Source organism: Saccopteryx leptura, chromosome X (assembly GCF_036850995.1).
Source record: "Saccopteryx leptura isolate mSacLep1 chromosome X, mSacLep1_pri_phased_curated, whole genome shotgun sequence".
NCBI lineage: Eukaryota > Metazoa > Chordata > Mammalia > Chiroptera > Emballonuridae > Saccopteryx > Saccopteryx leptura.
The window spans coordinates 124464412-124479645 of NC_089516.1; the positions used below are offsets into that span (position 1 = coordinate 124464412).

Here is a 15234-nt window from a genome sequence, read left to right on the forward strand (position 1 = left end):
CAGAAAGACTGTGATACGGAGTTTAAGAATAGCTTTGGAGACTGACAATGTTAGCGAGATAATCCAGTGTCTGTACACATTAAGAGTGTGAGTCATGTAGTCAAATGAACTGGGTTCAAATCACAGCTCCACCCCTTGCCGGCTATAAGACCCTAAAGAAATCACTTCTCTTCCCCTAACACTCTGTAATATGGGCTAAGAATTACAACTATGTATACGAGGTGTTCAGCCTCGATTTGTGGCTTGTGGTTACTACAGGAAAGAAGCTTAGACATGGCCTAGCTCCATTCCTTTGTTCTTAAACTAGAGCTGCTCTCCTGATCTGTTCTGCATGTATATTTATTGATCAAAAAGTTATACCAAATTTACTATACCCAAAGACACCATTCAATGTGCATTAGAAATATGAATTCAGGGTAAAGGGGGATAAATGGTGACGGAAGAAGACGACTTTGGGTGGTGAACACACAATATAATATACAGACGATGTATTACACATGTGAAACCTATATTATTTTATTAACCAATAGCATCCTAATAAATTCAATGAAAGATTTAAAAATATATGAACTCATTCAATCCCCATAAGAACCCAAATGTACTATCATTATGATGATACTTGCTCATTTTACACATGTGCAAAATAAAACACAGAGGTGCTAATTTACCCAAGGTCACCCAGCTATAATGGCAGAGCTGGGATTTGAATTCAGACAGTCTGGGTCCAAAGCCCATATCCTTAATGACTATACAAGTAGAAGTTTGTTTGAAGAAAAAGTTCTACTGCTTTAAGAAACAAAGTAACTATTGCACTAAGGGAGCACTCCTTCAAAAGAGAATGTCAAAGAGAAGGAATGTTAATCATGCTTTTTGGGGGGCTTCTTTGCTTCTAGGGAGCACCTGGCAGGAGAAAGTATCTAATATCCGTAGCCAGATGCAGAAGCATCGCAAGGCCCCAACTGCTGTGTTTCTGTCGATGCTTGATGAGATAGCTTGTGAGTACAGATTTATGGACATGTGTGGGTGTCTGTGTCCCCCAACCCCCAAGCCTCCTGAGCCCTGCAGTGCAGGGCTCCTCTTCCAACCACCAAGCACCCACCAGTTAGTTCTAAGAGCTCTGTGACCATGGCCTGTGGGAACTAAGAGGAAGAGGAAAGAGATCATGTTTGCTGAATAAAGCAACAAGGTAGCCCAGGGCAAGCTGGGGCCAGCCCCCAAGCCACTAAAGGTATAGTCTGACCACAGCAGCAAAGGTTTCGGTCTCATGAAGAGGAAGAGGCCCAGCAAACAACTTCTAGCAGCTTGCCCATCATCCCATGGCACCCATATACCCAGCTTTAGTACCCTGTACATCTCTGTTCTGTCCCTATGTGGCTCAGGGCTTCTTACCTAACCCCAGGTCTAGGCTTCAGATAATCTGGAACCTACTGAAACTGTGCTGACTGCTGGCTGGGTATTTGCATTCTTCTGGGGCAGAAGTCTATAGCTCTCATCCCTGCCTCATAGACACCCCCATCCACAAAGACAAGAAACAAGCAAAAGTAGATGAAACAGGTGGGCTGCTGGCAATTTTTGGGGTGCCAAAGCAAACACTGCTGCATAAGGGTAAAATGTGCTGGTCTCAGGCAGTTCAGCCTCATAAATAGTCCCCATCATCCTCTTCCCCAGGGCTCTTCAATCTGCGCAGCAGCGACATCCCTTATAACCCCTTCTTCTATTCCTACGTACTGCTCACAGACTCCTCCATCAGGTATGGCTTTCCTCGGCTTGCTGTAGTGAACTTCTTCCAATTTCTACTCCTCACTTACCCTACCCCAATGTACAGCATTCTCATGAGCTTGGAGTTTTTCCTGAACCTTTTGTCCCTGTTCCCACCTACTCCAAATCTAGTCTGCTCCACTCTATGACCTCCAACAACAAAGGGCCTCTGGTCCTTTGCATTGTCCTTAGAGACTCTCAGGACCCTCCTGGTCTTGCCTCCCCTCCCAGGTTATTTGTAAACAAGAGTCGTTTTAACTCTGAGACCTTGCAGTATTTGAACTCCAGCTGCACAGGCCCCATGTGTGTACAACTTGAAGATTACAGCCAAGTCCGTGACAGCCTCCAAGACTACACCTCGGGAGCTGTGAGGATCTGGATTGGAACCAGCAATACTATGTATGCATTCTACAAACTAATACCCAAGGTGAGTTTTCCAGTCCCCAGCCTGGGCCAGGACTGCCCCACTGAAGCCCTGTAAAGTCTCACCTAAAGTGGGGCACAGCCCCTCGGACATTCAGGTAGTTGGTCAGTCAACACGGTGTAGTGAGTCCCCTTCTATGTCTCCCTGGGAAGAGAAGGAAAAACTGGATGTCTATCCACAGAGAACTCAAATATTGTCCAAGGAAGCTAGAGGGAGTACATCCTGGTAGAGCAGTCTTTGAAGTTGCCAAACCTGAGACTGAATCCTGTCTTTGTCTCGAACTGGCTGTGCAATGACCTTGGACAGCTGACTTAGCCATGCTGGGCTTCTGTCACCTCACTTGTAAAATGATAATAAGAGTCCCAACCTCAGAGGAGTTGCTCTGAGGAGCTATAGAGGAGATGGTATGTGTAAAACCAGTGCCTGGCACACAGCAGGTGCTCAATAAATGGCAGATTTTAGGATATGATATGTGTAGGAAACTCACACTGTCAGAACAGCCAGTCGACTGGGAGAGGCCAGACCCTGATACATCCCAGAACACTAGTGAGATCCAGGGGCAGGGAGTGAGGGAAGGTTAAGCTGCCCATGGAAGACTAAGAAAGACCTGCATAACCAGAAAGCACACAAGGAAAAGTCACTGTCACCATAGGGATAGGCAAGTCTCCCCTCAGCTGGGCATTTCTGCCAATACTTTTCAAACATCACTGTGCCCTGGAAAAGGTTCCCAGACCTCTTCTTCTCTGCCTATGACAGGATAAAGTTTTAACAGAAACCTACTCCCCAGTGATGACAACCAAGGCGGTGAAAAACAGCAAGGAGCAGGCCCTCCTCAGGGCCAGTCACGTAAGTCCATGAACAGGCATAGTAGCCTATCTTGAGCTCCCAGTCTGAGGGGATTAGAAAGGAGACCTTGCAGGAGGAGCCTGAAGAAGCCCCTTCAATGAAACAGAGAAGTGAACACAGAACTTCTAGGCACCCACCAATGCTTTACTCCCTTTCCCCTAACGTGATACGGTGGTTCAGAACATAGGCCCTGGATTTAGGTTATCAGAATTCAAACCCAGCTCCTCCACTCACCTCCTAGCTGGGAACCTTGGGCTAGTTGCTTCACCTCTGGGTCTTGGTTTCCTCACTTGAAAAATAACTATTATAATAATAATCTGCAACAGAGGGTTGTTCTGAAAATCAAATAAATATAAATGGATATATTACACTATATATGTACACATAAAACATATATTATAATATAAATAATATAGTCATCCCTTGATATCCACAAAGGATTAGTTCCAGGACCCCCTCAGATATCAGAGTCCGCAGGTGCTCAAGTCCTTTATGTAAAATAATGTTGAATTTGCACTTAACCTATACACATCCTCCCATAAACTTTATTTTTTAATGTATTTTAAATTCATCATGTTGACATGGTTTCAAGTGTCCCACTCAATATAACATCATCTACACACTGCATTGTACCCCCTACCTTATGCAAAATCTCCTTCAACCCTCAGTCCCCCCCGCTTCCAACCCTCCCTTCCCTCTGGCTATTGCTACCCTATTGTCTGTATATATGAGTTATGTATATATGTTTTTGGCTAATCCCTTCACCTTTTTTAGCAAGAGAGAGACAGACAGACAGGAAGGGAGAGAGATGAGAAGCATCAATTCTTCATTGCGGCACCTCAGTTGTTCATTGATTGCTTTTCATATTGCCTTGACCAAGGGCTCCAGTTGAGCCAGTGACCCCTTGCTTGAGCCAGTGACCTTAGGCTTCAAGCCAACGACCTTAGGGCTCAAGCCAGTGACCATGGAATCATGTCTGTGATATCACGCTCAAGCCAGTGACCCCATGATCAAGCTGGTGAGCCTGTGCTCAAACCAGATGAACCCATGCTCAAGCAAGCGACCTCAGGGTTTTAAACCTGGGTCCTCAATATCCCAAGTCAACACTCTATCCACTGTGCCGCCTCCTGGTCAGGCACCCTTCACCTTCTTGATCCCATCCCCTCTTCCTCCTTCCCTCTGACAACTGTCCATCCATTCCCTGTGACCCTGCCTCTGTTTATATTTTGGTCTTCAATTTATTGTGCTCATTAGATTTCACAGATAAGTGAGATCACATAATATTTGTCTTTCTCTGCCTGGCTTATTTCACTAAGCATAATGTTCTCCAGGTCCATCCATGCTGTTACAAAAGGTAATCTTTAGACTACTTATACTTAATGCAATGCAAATATGATGTAAGCACAAGGTGAGGCAAAATTTGGTTTATAATTCTGAGTATGTGAAACACAAAGTTTATTTTTGTATTATTATTTATTAATTATTGTACTATTTTCCAGACAAATAACTGTAAACCTACTCCCCCCTCATAGTTGTTATACTATATTGTTTAGGGATCAACTTTTTGAACTTTTCTTTGCAAATTTTAAAAAACATTGTATTTATTATTTTTAGAGAGAGGAAAGAAAGACAAAGCCGGGGGCAGGAGTGGAAAGAATCAATACATAGTTGCTCCTCATATGTGCCTTGACGGGGTGAGCTCAGGGTTTCGAACTGGCAATCTCAGGGTTCCAGTTCAATGCTTTATTCAGTACATCACCACAGGTCAGACTTTTTCAAATATTTTTGATTCATGGTTGGTTGAATCTACAGATATGAAACCTGTAGCTACAAAGAGCTGACTATATATAATAAATATTAATAAATGATTAATTAATATATGTTAAATATTGAAATATATTCATTATATTATATACCCAATATATAATACATGATCATATATTACATAAATGTGTATATAATTATATAAATATGTAATAATTATAAATTATACAAATATGTAATTATATATAAATATAACTATATACACATGATTATTATATTAAATAATATGTTTATTGCTTTGAACACCACCTGGCATATTCCAAGTGTTAAATAAGTATTCACTGTAAGAATTTGCTCACCCTGGTAAAAGGATAGCTGGCTCACTTTTTTTGACAATCCTGTTAAAATAAGGATAAAGCACCTCATTTTAGAAAACTATTTTTTATTGAAAATCTTAAACAAATGTGAAAGTGGAAAAAATAGCATAATGATTTCCATGCATCCGTCATCAAGTCATGGCCAATCCCATTTTGTCTGCAAGCCTACATTTATTTCCTCCACTCCCCACCCTCTGCTGCTGGGTGACTTTAAAACAAATCCTAGATATTATATCCTTTCTTCTGTCAACATGTCAATAAGTATCTCTAAAAGATAAGGACTCTTCAAAAATCACTACCCTGTGATTATATAAATAAACATTAATAAGATCCCTTAATATCATCAAATATCGTCAAAAAACCTCATGTTCTTAAAGTTCAGCTCCCAGAGCAGCCACCTGATCTCATCTTTCAGGAGCCTTGACTGAGACTATTCCTCAGATGGCTTCTCTGCTTGCCCCGCTCCAGGTGCGGGATGCTGTGCCGGTGATCCGCTACTTGGTCTGGCTGGAGAAGAACGTGCCCAAAGGCACGGTGAATGAGTTCTCAGGGGCAGAGCTGCTGGACAAGTTCCGAAGGTGAAGGACCACGGCTGTCTTTTTTGGCTATCTTTTAATGTGGGGCTGGGCAAAGGGCGGAGGACTTGGTCTCCATACTTAGGGGAGAGGAAGACACTCCTTGTATTTTGGGCCCTCTTTGGAACAAGGAGTGACAGGTTCTTGGGTGGTCCTGGAGTTGGGCAAAGGGTGTTAGATGACACTCTCCAGCCCCTCTGACATTCGGACAATTTCCAGGGCCACAACCCAACATCTCCCTCTAGTGTCTGTTTCAGGCACTGGCCCTTTCTCCCTGGGGGAAGCTGGTTTAGGCCTATTGATTGGCCCCTGGACCACTTGAGAATATCAACTTGAGGAGGGAGGTTTCTGGAGGGCGTGTTTGGCCCAGGCCATAAGCAGACTGTAGGTTTGAGATGCAAGATGCTGCTCTAGGGCTGGGAAAGTTTTAAATACAGGGAGCTAGGGTTTCTCCACTCTTGCTTTACACAAACACACTGTAAGTCATACAGGCCTTGGTTTTCCCATCTATAAAATGGAGGTAAAAGAGCAATAACTGCTGTTTACAGTCTTTCCTTTCTGACCTGTGCTCTATAAGTGGCAGATCAGTCAGGGCTGGGAAAATAGAACCAAGAGGTGGGGCCAAGAGAGTCTGGCTGAGGTAGATGGCGCTGTGACCTTCATTTGCCCTTGTTAGATATCCTGGGCCCATTCATTGACCATTCACGCCTTGTTCTTTGCAGAGAAGAGCAGTTTTCCTCCGGACCCAGTTTCCAAACCATCTCTGCCAGTGGTCTGAATGCTGCCCTGGCCCACTACAGGTACTTCAGGAGAAAGAATTTTCTGGGGCTCTGTTGGGGGGGGGGGGTCCCGGTGTATGTGCAGGGGAGTAGGAGTGGAGGAGGGGCTGTTCTGGGACCTAAGTCCTTATTTAAGCTTTGAGGCCTTTAACATCATCAGGGCTTGGGGTGGAGAGTAGATCCCAATGGGTAGGTTCTCCTTGGAATTAAAAGGCCTGAGCAGTTTTCTTCCAAGAGGCTGCGACTTTTTTTTAAAGATTTTATTTATTCATTTTTAGAGAGGAGAGAGAGAGGGGAGGGAGGAGGAGCAGGAAACATCAACTCCCACATGTGTCTTGACCGGGCAAGCCCAGGGTTCTGAACCAGCGACCTCAGCGTTCCAGGTCAATGCCTTGGCCACTGCACCACCACAGGTCAGGCCAAGAGGCTGGGACCTTGTGAGCGTTCAGAGCTAAGGGGTCTGGAAGAGAGGCAGGGCTACTGCTAGATGCTTTTCTTTGTTGTCCTATGAGTTATTTATATTAGTTAATTTTTTATTCATTTTTAAGAGGGGAGGAAGAGGAGAGATAGAGACAGAAAGAGACAGAAGGGGGAACAGCAGGAGGTATAACTCTCACACATGCCTTGACCAGGCAAGCCCAGGGTTTCAAACTGGCGACCTCAGCATTCCAGGTCAACACTTGATCCACTGCACCACCACAGGTCAAGCTATATTGGCTAATTCTTAAAGCTAACAAGCACATGGAGGAAAAGGCCCATTCAGTTAGTGTGAACCATGTAAGGTAGACGTAAGATGTAGGCTGGCTAGGTGTTTGGCTCCACAGAAAACAAACACCTGTGGTCCTGCCTGATAACATCTGGGGGGTCAAGCTGACCCAATGCCTCAGCCTGACATGGCCACAGCAAGCGTAGGTCAGACATCCTCCAAGAATCAACCTGGCCTACCCCAGATTTCCCTCCCCTAGCATCTCCGAAGCTTTCACCTGCCTTGTTCCAAGTAGGAACTCGGCAGCTCAACCAAACCTTGCTCTCCAGCCCCTCCCTTGGGTCCTGGTACCCCCCCTTCTGCACCCTAGCTTTTCAAGGCCCTCTGCTCTAGGAGGCACAGGAAGTTAGAGAAAGAGTTCAGGCCCAGCTCCCTCCCAGCTTTACCCCGTGGCCTCCTGCAGATCGGTTTCTCCTCATGTAAAAGCAGACTACCACAGTGGGTGCTCTCTAAGGCTCTCCCAGCTCCCACATTCTGGGCTCTTTTCTTCTATCCTCCATGGAGACCAGGACCTTGCTTCTAAAGTGCAAGATAGACAGATACATGCTAAGGACATTAGTGGCAGAAGATGAAGACTTTCCAAAGCAACTTTGGCTGACCTGTGGTGGCGCAGTGGATAAAGCCTCAACCTGGAATGCCGAGGTCGCCAGTTTGAAACCCTGAACTTGCCTGGTCCAGGCACATATGGGAGTTGATGCTTTTTGCTCCCCTCCCCTCTCTCTTCCCTCTAAAATGAATAAAGCCTTTTCAAAGCCCTCTGGGAGATAATGACTTCCCTAAAGATGTCAGCCTGGACGTCCAAAGCCCAGGAGTGAGAGAGGATTCACTATTTTTATTCAGGGATAGGCTGCTCCTTTACTCAACATCTCTTCCCTTCTCAGCCCATCCAAGGAGCTACACCGTAAGCTGTCTTCAGATGAAATGTACCTGGTGGATTCTGGGGGACAATACTGGTACGTAGCCTCCACCATGCCCTGGCCTGGCTGTTGCAGCTCAGACACCCTGGGCCAATCAAGAGCTGGCCAAAACTTTTCCTTCCTGGGCACAGACTTTTCAGATGAGATAGGAGAGGTCTGCGTTAAATGAGTCTTCCTATTTTTACACTTGGGGGGCGGTGTCTCTGCACAGTGAGAGACTCACAGAAGCCAAAACTGCGGCTGCCTATGCAGCACCTCAGTGAGAATCAAGAAAAGACTCCCTTTGCTCAAATAAAACGTTCTTAAGCCAACATATTATTATACAATCTGAACAGCCACGCTTAGCAGTCCTGCCGGGCTGCACAAACAGTGCACCCATACTCTCACCCGCTCATGCACACCCTGGGCACAGCCTATATACCGCCAGTGCCATGCACCCTCCTAACCCCTCCCCTCCCACCTGCATGGGTGAGGTGACCCAGTAGGTTAGGGGTAGAGGTTGAATTAGACCTCCAAAAGCAATAAGCAAGCAAGAGAAGCAACTTCAGAGGACACCCAAAGCACAATGGAGACAGGGCACACCCATCACCTAGGTATGTGTCTGTGCATAAGGCACTCTCCTGTGCAAGAGAGTGCTGTCCCCCTGCACCAGGATGCCACAATCTGTGCATCTACCTGTGTGTTCTCATTAAAATTCGTTCAGAACAGTGAAGTGAGTGGCATCCCTGTAGTTGTGTTACCCTTACACAGTGCACAGCCTGAACACCCATATTTGACGGCCTGGCAGACTAGGCTAACTCCATTTCTTCCAAATATGTGATCAATCATTCCCACAAAAGCTGAGCTGAAAAGAGCTAGAAGAGTCTTCTTTCTCATCCAGGAAGCAAGTGGACTATGGGAAGCTTAGAATGAAGGAAAGAGAGGTGCCGGAACTGATGTAGTTTTGAACAGTTTGTTATCCTCTATCCTATAGAAATGGTGAATGTGCTAGTGAAAAAGTCACTTGGCATGTTTTGAGCACAGCTCTTGGAGGCAGCATAGCGGGCACTCAGCCTATCAGCCTTTCCTAGTGGCCGATGCGGCTCTTTGTGCACTGGAGACAGCCAATGTGCAAAGGGGAAGTGGATTTGTGGGACGTTGCTGGATTGGGGCAGGCCCACAGCAGAACGAAGCCAGGGAAATAGTCATCCTACTTCTTCTCTCCTCTGAAAAACTCTGCCACACCCTGTCACCTGCTCCCAAGGAGGAGTCCCCGGAGCCCTGAAACCACTTCTCCCCTCCCTCTCCTCCCCTGAGTGAACACACGGGCCATGGGGTGGGGGTAGACAGGGACAGTTGCAGCTCATGGTTGGGAGTCAGATTTTTTGGCTTCTGGCTTCAGTTCACTGGAACTGTGAACAAATTCCTGGATCAGATTCATGTTTACAATGGAGCAACTGTGTGGAAAGTGAGTGCTTACTGCAGGTCTGGCTTCACTGAGGCTCAGAGAGGGAGATGGCTTCCCAACCTCAATGGCTTCATCTGTGAAATGGAGATAATGAGGCCTGTTCTATCTTCCTTCTGTAGACATGTGTTCTGTAGAGCAATGGTCCCCAATCTTTTTTGGACCATGGACCGGTTTAATGTCAGAAAATATTTTCATGGACCGGCCTTTAGGGTGGGACGGATAAATGCACAAAATAAAATTATACAACCGGTATAAAAACTGTGGTATTTTTAAATATAATTGTCGAACGTACGAGACAAGCATCAAAAGTGAGTCTTAGATGGATGTAACAGAGGGAATCTGATCATTTTTTAAAAATAAAATATCATTCAGACTTAAATATAAATAAAACGGAAATAATGTAAGTTATTTATTCTTTCTCTGCGGACCAATACCAAATGGCCCACAGACCAGTACCGGTCCGGGGGTTGGGGACCACTGCTGTAGATGGTAAATAACTATCTGAATGTGTGAGTGTTAAGGTCTCTGTGGACCTCAGTTTTCCCATCTGTAAAAATGGGAGAGTCCTCTCCTACTCTCACAAAGAACCTTTGCTTTTTAAAGTCAGCCTGATCCAAGCTAAGAGAAGTTTACACACAACCAAAATGAGGGATATGGAGGTAGACTGTTTGTGGAAAATCAGAATTGCCCAACAATATAGTAATTTAACTTGATAGCTTTACAGAGCCCCTTCATGTATAAATGCTGAAGATGGGCATTTGATGGCGGTGGCCATCTTCCTTCTACCTCCCACCCTACCCCCGTCCCCGCCCTGCCACTCAACCCCCCGTAGAAAGCATACAGGAAGCACATGACCGTGATCCCTACCCCCAGCTGTTCAACATAGCTGGCTATGTTGATTTTCTTTCTACACAGGGACGGAACCACAGACATCACCAGAACTGTCCACTGGAGTACCCCTTCTGCTTTCCAAAAGGTAAGCATTGGACCTAGATTTCTTCTACTCACCCTCATTCAAGGGACACACAAGAGCTCTCTCATTTTATAGAATCTAAAACTGAGACCCAGAGAGATGAAGTAGTTTGCCCATATTCGTATAGCAAGTTACTATCACAAAACACAGTGTTTGCCGGTACTTCCCCAGACATGTTACAGGCTATCAACAGAACTTCACAGTCTGTGTAGCAACCTGTGAGTTCTCACTGATATTAGTAATGACCGTGATGGGAATGGCATTTGTTTCAATGTGCCCAAGCTTATCCTCATTCCATTTCTGTAAATCAATGAACAAATATTTATTTGGTGCTATTTGTGTGCTTACCCCCGTGCTCAGCAGAAAGGAAGAAAAAAAGGTATTCCAGGAGGAAAAATGACAGAAGCAAAGTCTCAGAGGTGTAAAGGTGCTGGAGCTTTTTAGGAAGCAGCGAAGGCTGGTCTGCCTGGCGCAGAGGCTGGGACCGTATCTATGTCCACTCTGGGGCCTCTGGGGAAGGTGGGGAGCAGGGAGCTGCACTCATGCATTCATCGAGCAGGCTGTGGCTCAGGCACTGTGCTAGAAACAGAGAAAAAGCCGGCACTGGTTAGGCCTCAAGGAGCCCACATTTTAGCTTGAGTCCACTGCCGCAGGCTGTTTGCCTGAATGGGACTCACCATGCTGACACAGGGACTGGACAGGAGAAGAGGCAGCTATCAGCCCACTTTCTTTTCTTTTTCCACAAGGTAACAGCTCTGACCAAATAAGGCTAACCTGCCAGATAATCAGATCCCAACTGAAACTTAAAACCTTAAGAAAACTAAAGGATGATCATGATAATAGTAATACTGTGGGCACTGACCTCAATTTGAGCATTTTCTCTGGAGCACCTTACATACATGAGTCTCCTTACTCCTACCAACAAAATTATGAGCTGGTACTGTGAGGCAGAGAGGTTAAAATTGCTCGGTTAAGGTCTCAGGTTTGTGAATAGCCAACTCAGGATTCCAGCCCAGGGAGTTTGTCTCCCAAGTCCCTGCTGTCACTGCCTCAGCTAACCATCACATAGAAGTGTCCCGTGGGCCAGCCCAAAAGAACTACATGGACCAAGCCCCAGCTTTGGACAGGTCCCCTTCAGCCTCTTCTGGCTATTTTCTAGAACCTGGGTGACCACACATGAACATGTGCGTACCTCCCAATAACCCCCCCCCAACAGGCCTAGGCCCACACACCTGCACATACACCGGCCAGACAGCTGGAAGCTCTCAGGCTCCCCGGTGTTGTGCATCACATTACTTCTCCCTCTCCCCCCGCCCCTCAGGAGGCATACACTCGTGTGTTGATAGGAAATATCGATCTGTCCAGACTCATCTTTCCTGCTGCTACATCAGGTAGGTTTTGGAGACCAAACTGGACCCAGAGTCATAGTCACTGATTTCATTAGACCCAGACCAACCACTACCCTGGCGTGGGGGAGCTGGTTGGGCAGGGGTTATATTATCATCCCATACCTTGTTTAGATAAGAAAACCCAGCCCAGAAAGAGAAAGTTATTTGCCCAAGGTTACACAGAAGGTCAGTAGGAGAACCAGGCCTTGAACTCAAGCCTCCTGCCTACTAATCTAAGGGTGGCTCAGTTTGGGGAGGTTAGTGTGGACTATAGGAGTTATGGAAGGATTCCTGGAGGAAGTAGGTATCTTGAGAGATGGGGAAAATTGTAGTAGAGTCTTTAGTCCAGGTAATGGGTACAATGTAAGGGATGCTAGAGATAGTACATGCTTACCTGCTTCTCAGTGACCCTTTTCCACAGGCGCAATCCTGGTAAATGGCATTGAAACAAGACAGCCAGGACCAAGGTGAACAGCCTGGGGTCCAGCTGACTGACTGGGGGCCATCCTTCTTCCAGGACTAATGTTGGAAGCCTTTGCTCGCAAAGCCTTGTGGAATGTTGGACTCAATTATGGTCACGGAACAGGCCATGGCATTGGCAACTTCCTGTGTGTGCATGAGTGTAGGTATCTACTGAACATTCCTTCAGAGTCTTTCTTCTTGTGAAGATGGTAGATCCTTTCATAGTTATGGAAATGACCAAACCCTCAGAGATGCAGTGACCAGCCCAGGTTACCCAGCTGGTAAGAAGTGATTCTCCACGGGGTAAGTGAGAAAGGCTGGCAGCTAGCCACTCTTGCTGCCTGCATGGCATCTGGGAGGGTCCTAGAGAGAGGAGCAACAGGTCAAAGCCTAGTGGCTAACTGGCATAGACCCCCCAGAAATAAAAGCTGGAGCCAATCTGGTCTCTATCAGCCCCAGGTAGACAATGATATGGCAGACAGGGGCTGCTAGAAGTGTGCAGGGCTCCCCAGCCACCTGCTGCTCCCCTTAGCTGCTAGTTTCCAAGCTGGTGAGTACAGGAGAGCTGACACCTTACTTACATCTCCCTTTCCAGGGCCAGTGGGATTCCATTCCAGCAGCCTTGCTATGAACAAGGGCATGTTCACTTCCATTGGTATGACTCTTGGGCTCCTCCACTTTTCTCCACCCCAAGACTAGCCCAGGACTTCAGTCTAGTGCAGTGGTCCCCAACCTTTTTTTGGACCACGGACCGGTTTAATGTCAGAAAATATTTTCACAGACCAGCCTTTAGGGTGGGACAGATAAATGTATCATGTGACCAAGACAAGCGTCAAGAATGAATCTTAGACGGATGTAACAGAGGGAATCTGGTCATTTTTAAAAAATAAAACATCATTCAGACTTAAATATAAATAAAACGGAAATAATGTAAGTTATTTATTTTTTCTCTGTAGACAGGTACCAAATGGTCCACAGACTAGTACCGGTCCATGGCCCGGGGGTTGGGGACCACTGTTCTAAGGAATATGACAGGCACATGCACACCCAGCTCCACTGCTGCCCTCCCTCTCCTCCCTATCCCCAGTCCCAAATGGATTGTCCCATTCTAACTCTGGACCCCTTCAGCCAATACCCTCATTTTGCTCTTGGGAATCCAAACTATAGAGTCTCCAATCAAATGTTTAGGATAACAGGACAGTGGCACACAGGGAGATGGGAGTACCTCCAGGACCCAAGTGGGCCCTGAAGTCTTCCCCACTGGGCTGCAAAAGAGGGTGAGAGAGCTGAGGCCCAGCAGGTTGCCTCTGGATAACCAATGAACATCTAACAAGGGGTGGGTCTGCCCCAGGCAACTGCCAAGAGCAGCCAGACAGTGGTACCCTGTAGCCGCTCCTTAATTGGTACAGGAAGCCTGGGCTTGGGTCCTCCCACCTGTTTAATGCCACCAGCATCTCTGTGTCTCCCAGAACCTGGTTACTATAAGGATGATGAATTTGGGATCCGTCTTGAAGATGTGGCCCTTGTGGTAGAAGCAAAGACCAAGGTAAAGTGACACTGCAATGAGCTGGAGGTTTAGACAGCATGGCAGTGACTTCTGGCTGTGTGTGTGGGCAGGTGGACAGAAGGTCAAAGTAGAAGAGCATCTAAATGTATGAACATGAATTTATTTAGACTCTTCCTTAGCTCTGGAAAAATGTTATAACTCAGAATTTCTCAAATCTTTTTGCACATTAGAATATAAGAATCATCTAGAGTTTTTTCTTTTTAATGCCAATGTCCAGGTCCCACTCCAGACAAAATGAATCAGTATTCCTGCCCTAAATCATTGGTTTTCAGTGCACATGATAATCACCAGGAGACACTGTTAGAAGTAATGATTCCATATAATAGCAACCAACAAGGCAAATTAAAAAACAGGAACAAAAACTTACATGGAGAAAGTCTCTACTCAGGGACATGAAAATATCTTATTAAATGGTGCTTTCTGTAAAGAAACCTTGACATTTTGATGATATCATTTCTCCCTAAATTAACCTATAAATTCAAGCCAACCTCAATTTCAGTAGTACTAACTGTATGAGTTTGTAACTTCACAAAATGATGGTAGATAGTAAAGGATTTTTTTGTAAAAATAAACAAAAAATAGCTATGTATATAGGAAAATTCTAAAAAGAAAAAAGAGAAATAAGGGAAACTAACCTTTTCAGATATTAGCACATACTCTGAAGCTACCATAATTAAAACAGTGTGACACTGGGTATGGGAGAGACAGTTGTAACAATGGAGCACAAAAAAGCAGCCCAGAAATAGACCCTCTACTATCCATAAATGAAGTGGGACTTTAGTTACAAAAAATATGGCATTTCAAAACAGTAAGGGAGGACCTGACCTGTGGTGGCACAGTGGATAAAGTGTCGACCTGGGAACACTGAAGTCGCTGGTTCAAAACCCTGCACTTGTCTGGTAAAGGCACATGTGGGAGTTGACACTTCCTGCTCCTCATTTCTTTCTCTCTCTTTCTTTCTCTCCTCTCTAAAATGAATGAATGAATGAATAAATAAATAGATAGATAGATAAAATCAGCAAGGTAACTCTTTATTTAAAAAAAACAGTTAAGGAGAGATAAAGATTGTTTAGTCAATGAAAGGGAGAACAAACGGCTAATCATTTGGGGGTAGGGATTAAACTGAAGAGCCTCACTATTACACCAAAATAAAATTCCAAATGGATCAAGGTTTAAATGTGAAACCATAAA

The 15234-nt window shown here is 45.4% G+C and overlaps 1 protein-coding gene across 2 annotated transcripts in view; it reads left to right on the forward strand.

Moving 5' to 3' along the window:
• XPNPEP2 (X-prolyl aminopeptidase 2) overlaps positions 1–15234 on the forward strand; it is a 30373-nt gene that overhangs the window by 10536 nt on the left and 4603 nt on the right. The window contains exons 8-19 of one of the 2 annotated variants that reach the window (XM_066356551.1): positions 894–995; positions 1669–1750; positions 1990–2185; positions 2939–3028; positions 5638–5747; positions 6467–6544; positions 8171–8242; positions 10569–10629; positions 11948–12017; positions 12532–12636; positions 13072–13131; positions 13946–14022. In XM_066356551.1, coding sequence (XP_066212648.1) covers positions 894–995; positions 1669–1750; positions 1990–2185; positions 2939–3028; positions 5638–5747; positions 6467–6544; positions 8171–8242; positions 10569–10629; positions 11948–12017; positions 12532–12636; positions 13072–13131; positions 13946–14022 — 1103 coding nt within the window. The remainder of the gene's footprint in view (positions 1–893; positions 996–1668; positions 1751–1989; positions 2186–2938; positions 3029–5637; positions 5748–6466; positions 6545–8170; positions 8243–10568; positions 10630–11947; positions 12018–12531; positions 12637–13071; positions 13132–13945; positions 14023–15234) is intronic. The other variant, XM_066356552.1, reaches the window with a different exon arrangement.